The 13704-nt window shown below is 34.9% G+C and overlaps 1 protein-coding gene across 2 annotated transcripts in view; it reads right to left on the bottom strand.

Annotated features, from left to right (window-relative positions):
- Positions 1 to 4490: 4490 nt before the first annotated feature.
- LOC144960461 (uncharacterized) overlaps positions 4491 to 13704 on the bottom strand; it is a 16268-nt gene continuing 7054 nt past the window's right edge. The window contains exons 1-2 of one of the 2 annotated variants that reach the window (XM_078893573.1): positions 8589 to 8747; positions 4491 to 7516 (exon numbers count right to left, since the gene is read on the bottom strand). In XM_078893573.1, the coding sequence (XP_078749699.1) occupies positions 6258 to 7463 (1206 nt within the window). In that variant the 5' untranslated portion in view covers positions 7464 to 7516; positions 8589 to 8747 and the 3' untranslated portion in view covers positions 4491 to 6257. Of the gene's footprint in view, positions 7517 to 8588; positions 8748 to 13704 lie in introns of those variants that run through there. The other variant, XM_078893572.1, reaches the window with a different exon arrangement.

Raw genomic sequence — 13704 nt, 5'->3', positions numbered from 1 at the left:
TTTCTGCATTGGTTCGTTTGTTCAAGCCCTGGAACAGTGGGTATTTTACTTAGATACATACCATTGATACATCCATCCAGTGCGGTTGTCTATGTTGACCAATCACTGTCATTGTTTGCATTGTGAAGACTGTCCGAGAGGCGTGGCTATCTAGGTGTCTATTAAGCAAACTACACCATTATTGGATTCAGTAGTCTGATGTCACGCCGCCCGGCAACGGCGACCATCTTGGTTCTAAACAAAGAAAATCATTACTTTTTATTCTTCATGCTAGCTGGAACTTTTCATTCCCTTTTCATATGCCTTTTGATCAGAATGTGTAAAAGTCAAAACATGATCAACTTTATGTGATTTCTTTTTCCTCTGGATACGCTTTTATGCTCGCCGGAGAAATATTTCATACGGGCGTCCGCCATTGTTCCGATAGTTTAGAGCCAGTGTTACTAAGTTACTATGCGACATTAGGAAGGAAGTGACGTTACGACTGTTGAATCCTATTGCCATCGATGGCGTTTGAGTAAAATACCTGTCAGTTCCAAAAGCCTGATCAATAGATACGTTAAACAAATAAAAACAAACTACCGGTATTGATAGTTCGAAGATGACGTCAATCATGTCTTTGTCATTGATTTTTGCCATCCGCGTTTATGAGTACTTCTCACTAAACTGTATGAACCAGACTACTTTCAAGGTTACACACAGTTTTGTGTGTTGGCCAATTTTACTTCCGGGTGGCAATGTTGTGAACTTCTTAGCCAAGTGCAAACTATCTATACAATATGTAATCTTCGACGGTCACTGTCTGGTTGGGATTCGCTGGTGATAACTAATCACATTACTCGCGGCCGAGTAATTGACGTCACCCAGCTCTTTGTTATTATTTTAAGAGAGCCGTCTTTGTGAGTAGTTCTCACCTAATTGCATTCATCTCATTATCAACGTTTAAGGTTACACAAAGTTTTATATAGATAGTGTTGAAAATATAGATGAATGAAGAATTTATTGTATTACTTCCCTTTGTTTACGAAATTATAATTTGCCTTTATTCTGAATTGTTTGGACTGCAATGTTGTTGATTTTTGGCTTTTGATTTTGGATAAAAAAGAAGTGAAGACGAACGAACACATGAGGCATTTCGGTGTTATTTTATCTTATCTTATTGACTTTTGACTAGATTATTAGACAAATATTACAGATAGAATGCGCTTGGCTAAGAAGCTCATAACATTGCCATCCGGAAGTATAACGGACCAACACACAAAACTGTGTGTATCCATGAACGTTTATAGTCAGGTTAATACTTTTTAGTGAGAATTACTCATAAACGCGGATGGCAAAAAACAATAACAAAGACATGAGTGACGTCATCTTCGAACTATCTATAGATAGAACGGGCTTGGCTAAGAAGCTCATAACATTGCCACCAGTAAGTATAACGGGCCAGCACACAAAACTGTGTTACCTTAAACGTTTATAGTCTGGTTAACACAGTTTAATGAGACTTAATCATAACCGCGGATGGCAAAAAGCAATAACAAAGGCCTCAGCGACGTCAGCTTAGCACTATCAACATCCGGCTTGCGAATGCTGTATGCGTCAAAGCGAAGCACAGAGCATCTATTGTTATAATGGAATTGGGTTCAACAGTCGTGACGTCACTTCCCTCGTTATGACGCATAGTAACTGGTTCTAAACTATCGAAACAATAGCGGATGCCATAATCTCAATCATCACCGTTATGAAATACTTTTCCGACGATCATAAAAGTGTATCTAGAGGAGAAAATCATTATAAATCTGATCATATTTTGACTTTTATACATTCTGATCACATGACATGGGAAAAAGTTCTAGCCAGCATGAAGAATAAAAAGTACGGACTTTCTTTGTTCAGAACCAAGCTGCTGTTTGCAAGCCGGATGTGACACTGTCTTAAGAAAACTACACGATAATTGTATCGATGGTATGCGTTTGAGGAAAATATGCACTAGTTGCACAAGCCTGATCAAACGTTCGTCACACACAAAAACTGTGTAATCTTTTGATGTTTATAAACTGGCTGGCAGAATCTTGTAGTAGGTTTTTTGTTGTTTTTGTTTTGTTTTGTTTTTGTTTTGATTGGTTTGTTGGTTTTTTTTTTTGTTTTTTTTTTTTTTTTTTTTTTTTTTTGGGGGGTGGTCTTTTTCTCAAGGGATTTACGAGGCTGGCAACAACTTTAGGTTATATCAGTGCCAATAAAAAGGAAGAAAATGGGATAGTCAAATTTTAAAAGTAAAATTAAAGCACCAAGGAAGAAGTAAGACAAAGGGGAGCTGGGAACAAATAGGGATCAGATGAATATTCCGAGCATACCATCAATGTATTCAGTTTGAGGTCACCTAAAATCTCATTGGGATACCAGCACATGATCAAAGAGGGATACTCTCAACTTTTTACATTACTCATACAAAATAACAAATATAACAGTACATTACAAAGACAGAATTATCATCTCCCAAAACAAATACATTTGACTATTTTTCTTCCTGTCAAGGACTCCAGCCAGGGTCATGGACAAAACATAGTAATCTCATTCTATAACAAATACAGAGAGCAACTTGGAGAAGAGATATGGGTATACCTCGAGAATCTGTGAAAATGTGATGGTAATGTCTTTTTACCTTGTACGAGAATCTGGAAACTTCTATAGATAGATTGAAGTTGACGTCACTAGGGTCTTTGTTATTGTTTTTTGCCATCCGCGTTTATGAGTAATGCTCACTGAACTGTTTTAACCCGACTATAAACGTTCATGGATACACACAGTTTTGTGTGTTGGTCCGTTATACATCGGATGGCAATGTTATGAGCTTCTTAGCCAAGCGCATACTATCTATTGTAACCCTCTTAATTGAAGTTGATATATACTTTTTTCTAATTCACGGTTTTTGTTTTTAAAAGGCTTGATCAATAATTCCTCAGAAACTGATTGACGAATGATAACTCTCATACATTCTCGATCCTCATTAGGGAACAATAGTGTGACGTCAAAGTACTGGCTCCAATCTCATTGAAAGTGTGAAATCAGTCATCCCGAGTGCTGGGCACGACTTGTTTAGTGCAACAGATCTTCTGTTTTCAGATGAATTGTAACCTTTTTTTAACTAGAGCAATAATCTTGTGCTATTTCTTATCTGATGGCCCGGAAAGGTGCCTGACACGTGGGTTATATTATTATAGCTCATTGAGAAAAACCTGAAAGAACAAAAGGCCGTGATGGAATTCGATACGTAAAAACTAAAGGAGAGAGAGCTGATGACAGTGTCCGTAGAGTGAGGAGAGAAAATAAAATATGACCGGTAAATATCACTACGGTGCGGCTATGTGGTCTTGTGGTATGACACACGCTTTTGGATCGGAAGGTCCAGGGTTCGAGCCTCGCTCGGCGCATAATTGAGTCTTTGGAGAAGGCTCTTTACTCACATTTTTCTCATCGTACTCAGGTGTAAAATGAGTACCTGGCCGTTAACCGCGTTGTCTCTGTCCGACAAAATCGTATTATCGCCCAACAAGCCTAATGTCTCGTCCTACATGTTTCATGTTGCTGTTGGCCAGGGACCCCTTGTAAAGCGCTTTGAGCACGTTTAGTGGATATTGCGCTATATAAAAAAGCTCAATTATAAAAAGATTACTATATTTCAGCTAATGTTGTTTTTTATTTATTTATTGGTTATAATCGTGTTTTTAACCGAGCAAGAAAATGATCCTATTTCTTATCTTACGGCGAGTGACTATGCCTGATGCTTTGGTGATGAAGAATTATAGTTCATTGAGAATAACATGAAAGAAATAAAAAAACCTTGATAGAATACTGTTCCATTAGATACGTAAAAACTGAAGGAGCTAGAGCTGATACAGGTTTCCGTAGCGTGAGAAGAGAAATTAAAATATGACCAGTAACAACTTTACTATTTTTCATCTAATGTTTTTTTGTTATTTATTGGTTATAATACTCTTTTTACTAGAGAAGGAAGATTATCCTATTTCTTATCTTACGACGCTTGGGTAGTGGGTAATACTATTATCGTTCATTGAGAAAGACCTGAAAGAAGAAAAAATTCCTTTGCGGGAATACGCTTCAACAGTCGTAACGTCACTTCCCCCGTAATGATGCAGAGTAACTTAGTAACTGGCTCTAAACTATCGGAACAATGGTGGACGCCGTTATGAAATACTTCTCCGACGAGCATAAAAGTGTATCAAGAGGAGAAAAACATTATAAATCTGATCATGTTTTGAGTTTTATACATTCTGATCACAAGACATATGAAAAGATCTAGCTAGCATGAAGAATAAAAAGTGCCGATTTTCTTTGTTTAGAGCCACGATGGCCTCCGTTGCTGGGCGACGTGACATCAGACTATTGAATCCTATACTGGTGACTTAGAGAAGTAAAAAGCAAAAAAGATGGAGTTTAGGTAGAGTTAGAAGAGAAGATAAAATATGAACGGATTAATATTTCTCAACTATTTGTTTTTATTTATTGGTTATATTTGGAACATAGGACCAATGTAAGAAGTAGTAGTAGTATCGTTCGGCTACACTTCTATGTTCAAGGTATCAATCCAGGTTCTGAAGTCAACATCACATTTGTTGATGGTTTCAAATCCCCCTTCAAGTTTTGTCTCTGGGCAATCTAGTACGAGGTGGTTGTAAGAGTTCTGGACGAAGTAAAAAACTGGCAGGAAGGCAAGAACCACTACTTGCAATGGTAAAGAGAAGGAAATTGTCTTGGTTTGGTCACCTCGTAAGACACGAAAGTTTATGCAAGACAATATTGCAGGGCACAGTAGAATGCTGCCGAAAAAGATGAAGACAGAGGACAGTGTGGCAGGATAACATTAAAGATTGGACAGGATTGACGTGGAACAATATAATGAGGAAGGCCCAAGACCGTGATGAGTGGCGTCGAATCGTGAAGTCTGCATCCCGAGAGTCCCCCCGACGACCAACCGGTCATGGGATAGAATAGAAAAGTATAATCGACGTCCACGTATCGCCAGGTCTGATAACCCAATTCATTATGGGCTCATCGTTGTAATGGAAATATCAAATAATGACGAAAAATAGTTTCCATTACACCAATGTTAAACTTGGCCCACGAGTATGTCCGGATGTCAGACCTGCATATATGTACACATCGGTTATAATTCAAAAGCTGTCTGGTTATTGCATCACGTGATATCTGGTTTTAATCCAGATCCTTCTGGATTTTTTCATCCCGACACAACACCATTCTGACACGGTGGGTTACAACTTTCGCTGAACAACCCCCTCAAAAGCAAGAGCTTATCTTTAACAAGGGAGTGGATCCAGAATTAAATAAACATAGGAGATAGATTTACACAGTTACTGCCCTTCGTAGTTAAAACATGTCCTTGTATAAATCCGGAGTAATCATTTAAGATTCAAATAACCTGTCACTTAGCATATTAACATGAGGGATCTCCGATTGGAGGATTCTCTCCTTACCTGCTATTTTTAGAATTTCTCCCGCGAAAATTCACACCCATCCAACATAAAAAGAGGCTTTTCCTAGTCAAACAAACAAGGAACAAGTACATTCTATACAGATTCTTGTTCAGCAAAATAATGTTTAAAACACCGTGTTAGTATTTATAGCTGCAATCAAAGCTTTTCTTTAAATTTTGTGATGTACAAGAGATATATGAATGAGACCATTGTTGGTTGCATCGTAACGAATGTGACGATTTTCCTATGTGAATTTATATAATCTAGAACCCAATATCTGTACTGAAACGGTTAATTGATTTAAATATTTAAAGTAAAACAACGGCATTGTCATATTATATCAGATATTATAAAGAGGCTGTTCGAAATATTTTTCTTTATTCTCAAACTTGAGATGTGTTGGCTCTGAACGTTCAATTCACGTTTAAACGGTGCAAAATTGCTTAACGGCTCCAATTTAATACAAATGGTTCATTCCTGTTACTTGTACGGTGACGGGGAGAGGAAGGGAGGCGAGTACTAGAGTCCTTGATAAAGATCAACATTAGAAAGTCAGAGGTGTCCTTGTAAGTAACCAATCGCACTGAAAAATGTTCTATATTTTAACTATTTTATTTGTCCTTTTACATGTATCATAATTAAATTCTATGTATGATACATTTCTATAGATTTCATTTCAGACTTCAAGAAGCTTATATGAAGTTCATTTATTTCATCTTACGGACAAATTAAGCTTTTGCCATTTCATTAGTTGTGATGAATTGATTTAGAATTCCGTGAAACGAATAGCCTTCGAATCTCCTCTCTAAATCTGGAACTCATGATGCAGTAGATTGGAAAATTACAACTCCCACTGATGAGATCAAACCAATCATAACCATAATATAAAAATCCCATAAAAGTCTGGAAGGATCCGTTAAGTCGCCATGCAGAATTTTTGTACTTAATTAGTAACATAAGCGTCACTTTTAAAGAATACGTGATGAAAAAAATAACAGAAAGCACCACCATCATGCGAATCAACGTTGATTCATTTCTCGTTCTATGTTTGCTTTTCTTCTGCTTGACTGCATTTTTTCCCGTTGCCATGATTTCCTTGTTGGAATTTGACGCCGTTGACCTATAGAATCGATGTGACATTTTTACTTTAACAATAATGACTGTGTTAAACACAACGACAAGGAAAATGCATGTAACTGGTTGAATTATATGAACATAAAATTCTCGAATTTTATTATATGAGGGTGGAAAAAAATAACGCGGAAATACTGAAAGTTGACTGAATTCGTCGCTTTGATCTGTTATACGACTTATGGCAATTAAAATAATCATGACAATGCTTATGACGTAAGAACGTTTTGGTGTAAACAAAATTTTGACGTGGAAAGGGAAAGTAACACTAATCATTCTTTCCAAGGCCAGATATACTGTAAGCCAAGCAGAGTATTCAACTGTCACACGTTTGATGAAATAGCAAATAAATCGATAGACTCCGGCGGGTTTACTAGGGAAAAGCACATCATACTTTTTAAACATCAGTGTTGACAGTGACTGACTAAAGTCTGATATAGACATGGTCAAGAGAATGGGAGTGCAACTATCAGTCGTAATTCCTTGTCGATAAAAAAGGACGATGTTAAATATGTTGGTGACGACGCCAAAACTTGGTAAAATAAATCCTATATAGAATGAAATTTTCTCTAAAATTGGCACGACTGTGGACATCAAGAAAAAAAAATCTGAAGAACGCGTAGGGCCTTCATGTATATAGTATTCATCAATCCACTCTATAATTATAGGAGGCAGGCGTGGAGGCAAGGGAACGTTATTTGATGGAGGAGATATGCTCGGTGGAGGCAGGGAGGAGATGTTAAACGAAGTAGAAAGATTCCCTTCCAGAAATGAAGAGACGGGTGTGTAAACATAATTGTAGACAGAGGAGTTCGAAGTCATTGTCAGAAATTTGAAAGGACGTTATAAGCAATTCCCTTGTGCGCGGTGTTTTACTGAAAGAATGATACAGTGAAAAAAAAAAATAAGTATGTTGCAATGTTTCAAAATTAATATGAAGATGCATCCTTATGGCCTAATTATTATTATTATTATTATTATTATTATTATATTTATATTATTATTATTATTATTATTATTATATTATTATTATTATTTATTATTATTATTATTATTATTATTATTATTATTATTATTATTATTATTATTATTATTATATTATAATAAAATAATAATAATAATAATAATAATAATAATAATAATAATAATAATAATAATAATAATAATAATAATAATAATAATAATAATAATAATAATAATCATGCTTCATTCATCCATATGAATTGTTTCGTACCGACGTGTTGAATAGACATGATAATAAGTTAACAAATAGCTAGGTGGTAAAAGCATGGATAATGTGAAAGTAATCACATGTGTAAGTTGATTTGTAAATTTCGTATTATAAATTGGGGTAAAGGAATTAAGATCACTTAGAAATTAAATCTTTTAAATGTTATGAATTAGTTTGACTAAGTTTAGTTCTGTGCTAAAAATATATAAATTATTGTGGAACGAATATTATTCCATTTCTTATGTTCATTATGTTTCAATTAATTAAATCGTCAATAAAGGATCTTATTTGATTAAAAACTATTGGTTTACGTTATCATTAGAGTATTTACTACTATAATAATAATAATAATAATAATAATAATAATAATAATAATAATAATAATAATAATAATAATAATAATACACATTTATACAGCGCTCATTCTCGTGTAAAACACAAGCTCTGGGCACTTGACAATATAGATTATCAATTTTAATTGAAAAAAAAAATTTAAATAAATTAATAATAATAATAATAATAATAATAATAATAATAATAATAATAATAATAATAATAATAATAATAATAATAATAATAATAATAATAATAATAATAATAATAATAAAATTAATATATAATAATTCATAGCCAAATCAAGGATTCATAGAGCCAATAAATACAAATACAGTAAAAATGTGTCTTGAGATTCTTTTTAAAGGTAGGTAAAGACTTACACTCCCTCAGTCTACGTGGTAGTTCATTCCAAATCTTGGGGACAAAACAAGCAAACGATCTATCACCAAATTTTGTTCTTGATCTTTTTTCCGAAATTTTCGTTTGGTCATTACATGATCTTAAAGTGTAATTTTCAAATTTACACATGACCACGTGATCTGTGAGATATGCCGGTGTTATACAAGTCAAACACTCATAAACAAGACACGCTGCTTTGTAATATGTGCGGTTTTCAATGGGCAACCAGTGGAGAGAGGCCAACAAAGGGGTTGCATGATCAATTTTATTTGGCCAAAAACTAATCTTGCTGCACTGTTTTGCAGTAGTTGTAATTGTTTAATAGAAGCCTGAGGCAAGTTGACAAGCAGGGAGTTACAATAATCTAGTTTCGAAAAAAATGAGGGAAACAACCAATGTTTTACATGTTTCAATTGCAATATACTGACGGATCGAACTGATTTTCTTCAATTGAAAGTATAAAGATTTACAGAGAGCAGAAATGTGAGCTGACATTCTCATTTCTGAATCAAAATAGACATCCAAATTTTTCAGTCTTTGAAACTTTGATCTTTTCACCCCCAATCAACACCTCAAGACCATCATTCACTTTCAACTGCCCTCTATATCCCACAATCATCACTTCTGTTTTTGACTCATTCATTTTCAACTTGTTTGCAGCCATCCACTCTTTTACATCCGTCACACATTCTTCCACACGTTTCACAATATTTTCGAGATTTTTAGTTTTATCAGTAGCATAAAGTTGCGTATCATCTGCATAAAGATGATAGCGAAGCCCATGACCAGTGATGACATTAGATAATGGAGAAGTATACAAAACAAAAAGAATTGGACCCAAAACAGAGACATGGGGATCACCAAAAGACAATGTATGTTGACGAGAAAGTTTATCTAAAATCATAACCTGTTGCTTACTGCCATCTAAATAAGATTCAAACCACTGCAAGACAGTCCCAGACAAGCCAAAAGTTATATTAAGTCGTTTAATGAGAATAACGTGATCAATAGTATCAAACGCCGCCGAAAGGTCTAACAATAATTGAAGAGAAACAGAACCTTTATCTAAAACATCAAGCAAATCACTCGCAACACAGCACAGAGCAGTTTCTGTGCTGTGGTAAGAACGATAAGCTGACTGAAATTTGTCCTATAGATTGTTTTCATGGAGATGTTGTGAAATACATCTGAGTACAACTTTTTCAAGGATTTTAGTAAGAAATGGCAGATTTGAGACGGGACGGTAGTTACTAAGGTCATTTACATCGAGGTTTTGCTTTTATATGAGAGGCTTTACAATTGCATGTTTATAGATATCTGGGACTTGTCCTGAGATAAGTGACTGATTTATAATATAAGTTATGCAAGGTAACAATTCAGGAAGACATAATTTCAAAATATTAGTTGGTAAAGGATCTAAATCACATGACTTCGAGGAAGATGAACAAATAATTTTAGAAATTTCTTCTTCAGTTGTTTCTTTAAATCAAGAGAGTCCCTGTGAACCCGAAAAAGGGTGGAAATTTATATCTTCATTTTGCACGAGGTCCAAATTGTTCCGAATTTTCGATATTTTTCCCGAAAAGAAATCTGAAAATGCATCAGGCTGCTTTTCTACCGGGATATTAGTGGATAGACACATGCCCTTTTCTTCCCCTAAAAGTTCCTTTGAAACAGAGAAAAATTCCTTAGTGTCCCTCACTGATGATAGTTTCGTGTTATAATAGTTTCTTTTTGCTCTTTTGCAGGTAGTTTTATATTCATGCTTTTTTGCTATATATATCAGCCGGTCAATCTTAAGGCCCGATTTTCTCCACGATGCCTCAGCATTCCTCTTTTCCCTTTTGGCAATTTTTTCACTCTGGTTAAAACACGGAGACGCTTTCCTGGAATTTATTATTCTAGTTGTCTTTGGCGCATGCCTGTCGATGACGTTGCGCAGTACGTCGTCCGTTTTATGTGCTGATGGTATATCCATTCTTCCTAGTTCCTCTGACAGATTATTTTTGAAGGAACTAATGTCTATTCTTTTCGTATCCCTAGACACTATCTTGACTTTCTTTGCTTTCTCTTTGATGCATTTGAGAGTTGCCAGAATCATATTGTGGTCTGAAATTTCTTTTTTGATGTTTTTACTTGATTCAACAAGCGATGGTGTATCAGTGATGAACCAGTCCAAGATTTGCCCCGATCTTTGAGTTGGAGAGGTCACTAACTGAGTCAGGCCATCTTCATTCAGCATATTTTTTATAATTTTAACGAGACTATTCTTATCAACATCAAACTGAATATTAAAATCGCCGATAAAAAATATTATCTATTACACAACAAAAGCGAGGGTGAAACATGCATATAGTTAGGTACTTTGGTAAACGTCCATTTGGCCCTCCAGCAGGAAGCCTATAAATGGGCTAGTGGCTGTAACCCGATTTTTGGACTTTTAAGTGATGGGTCTCAGAAAAGGTTCCATAGATCTTTTGTTTATGGATGGATTTTAATGATTGATGTCTTATTTTCTTCAGGAGAAATTACTCTATAGTTTGGTGTAGTTTATTTTGAAATCAATGACAATTTAGTATAACTTTTGATTATGGATAAAATAGGGTATAATTTAGCTTTGGATACTTAAAAGATTAGAACCTAGTAAATCACAATTTCATGATGGCACTTTTATATAATATCTTAACTTTTATATAAAATTAAATTCAGGGCAAAGTTGTATACCGCATCCATGAAATTCGTTCCAGGAAAATCCTTACTCAAATCTTAGCAGCCATTTTAGACCAGTTTTGAAATTCAAATGGTGGTTACTACCAGAAATACAACAGTTTTCAGGTCACAAAGTCCGTCAGTAAATAACAAAGGCAAACAGAAGACCATTTTCTAGCCTTTAAACTAAGATAAATTTTTTCTGCTTATCTAATTTTCAAAATTTTGGTATCATTAGAGTCGTGGTGAAAAGCACTTTAAATTGATATAGGTGTCATTGAGCTCAATCCAATTTGAATTTTTTTACCAAAGTAACATATAGTAACATAAAGATACAATTCACTAGTTGGGGATCATCTAATGACATTGGAGATTCCAATGAGTGTCAAGTCAATTTAGAATTCCAACTAGGAATTGTTATACTTTCGAATGCCAAAAGGTAACAAAGATTTTCGATGTCTTTTACTTTTTGCTCGTGAGGAGAGGGGTAGAATAATGTTCATTATCTCACTGCAACACGGGGTCTTGCGTAATATCTTGCTCAGCAAAATCAAAGTCTTCAATATTCCCTGACAAAAACAGATCAAACGTTCTACCAGGGTTCATCATCCATCGTGGCTTTTACTCTTGAATACGTTGCCAGTCTCTCTCTCTCTCTCCACGAATCACAATCCTCTGCGGTGGATATGAAATCTGCGTTGCTTTTAAAATCACATTTGGCCATTCTTATGTTATTTAGATATGTCATATTTTGTCTTCCTCTAGCTCTCTTTCCTTCGATCATCCCTGATGCTTCCAACTATTCTATTCATTCTCTTCTCCACATATGTCCCGTAAACCGTAACTGTCTCTTTCTGATTATTTCGATCGAGTTTCGGCCCTTTCTCACCTTCGCCGCTTCCTCGTTCGTATACTTGTCTGTCCATGAGAGCATCAACATTCTTCTATACATTTACATCTCAAATTCCTCGAACCTCCTATTATATTCTTTGCCAATCGTCAACGTTTCACAAACGTATAAAAGGGTACTTATAACATATGTTTCCACTACTTTAATTATGGTCTTCAAGTTTAGGTTTTTGTTTGACACAACTGGTCGCATTTTATGGAACACGTTTTGTTTTGTTTTTTCGTTGCAATTTCTATTCTTTATTGCATATCCTCTATGTCAGAGGCGTCACCAGTAATGATAGTGCCTAAATATTTAAATTTATTTACTTGTTTGATGGACTCTCCTTTGCTTGACAAGTGGAAGGTCGCGTTGTTGTCATTCTTTGAGACCACAATGCATTCGGTTTTCTTAATATTTAGTTTCAGGCCCAACTCTTCACTTTTGCTTACCAGTATGTCAAAAATTTTCTGCACGATTACTGGAGAGTATGCCTTCAGAGTACCATCGCGTGCGTATCTTCTACTGTTCATACTGTACCCTCCAACGACGACGCCTTTCATATCCTCAATTTTTTTGAATAGTATTTCACTATATATGTTAAAAAGGTCCCGTGATAAGACGCAACCTTGTCTTACTCCCTTCTTGATGTTAAAGAAGTCTGATGTTTCATTATCAAGTTTGACACACCCTGTTTGATTCCAATATTCGTATTTTTTCACAATTCCAAGGTCTTTACTGTCTGCACCGATCTTTTCTAGGATTTTGAAGAGCGTTTTACGTTGTAATGAATCAAAAGGTTTGGAATAATCAATGAAGCATAGATAAATCATTTTTCTTTTTCGATTAACCGTTGTATTATTGTTTTCAATATAAAAATTGCATTTATCGTGCCCTTTTCTTTAACAAAACCAAACTGTTCGTCATTTTTCTCTAGAGAAATCTTGCTCTTCATTCTTATCATAAGTATTCTTAATATAATGTTTGTGACTTGACTCATTATGCTGATTGTTCTATGTTGGTCACAATCAATAGTTCCTTGTTCTTTGAGTATGGTAATGAATACAGATTGTCTTAAAATATTAAGCAATTCACCCTTTTTGTAAATGATAATAAAGGCTTTTTGGCTGAATGTCTATTCCCAAATCGTAATGTAATTTGTTCAGAGCTGAATTTAGCGACGATAATTTAAAGTTCTGTAGATTTTTCCAAGGATTATATCAACTCCAAAGGCCATTTTTGTTTACGTTTTTCGATTTTAAGGACAGACCCCATGAGCTATTTTAATCTAATTACAAAGGTTGACGATGGACATCGAGAATGACAAAACCTTATTATTGTTTTAACAATTCACTCCAACACCTACGTACAATACGACACACAATTAATAATACACCCAATTTATAAATTGTGAACACGTTTTAATCTTTTGAATTAGTCAAGGCATACAGAAAAAATCAAAACAAAAAAGGACAGAAAGGTGAAAGGAAACAAAAACA

Source organism: Berghia stephanieae, chromosome 15 (assembly GCF_034508935.2).
Source record: "Berghia stephanieae isolate SIO BIC M18660-M18661 chromosome 15, UCSD_Bste_1.3, whole genome shotgun sequence".
In the NCBI taxonomy this organism is placed as follows: domain Eukaryota; kingdom Metazoa; phylum Mollusca; class Gastropoda; order Nudibranchia; family Aeolidiidae; genus Berghia; species Berghia stephanieae.
Note: the sequence above shows the minus strand (reverse complement) of the source record. Positions and strands in the feature narration are given on the sequence as shown.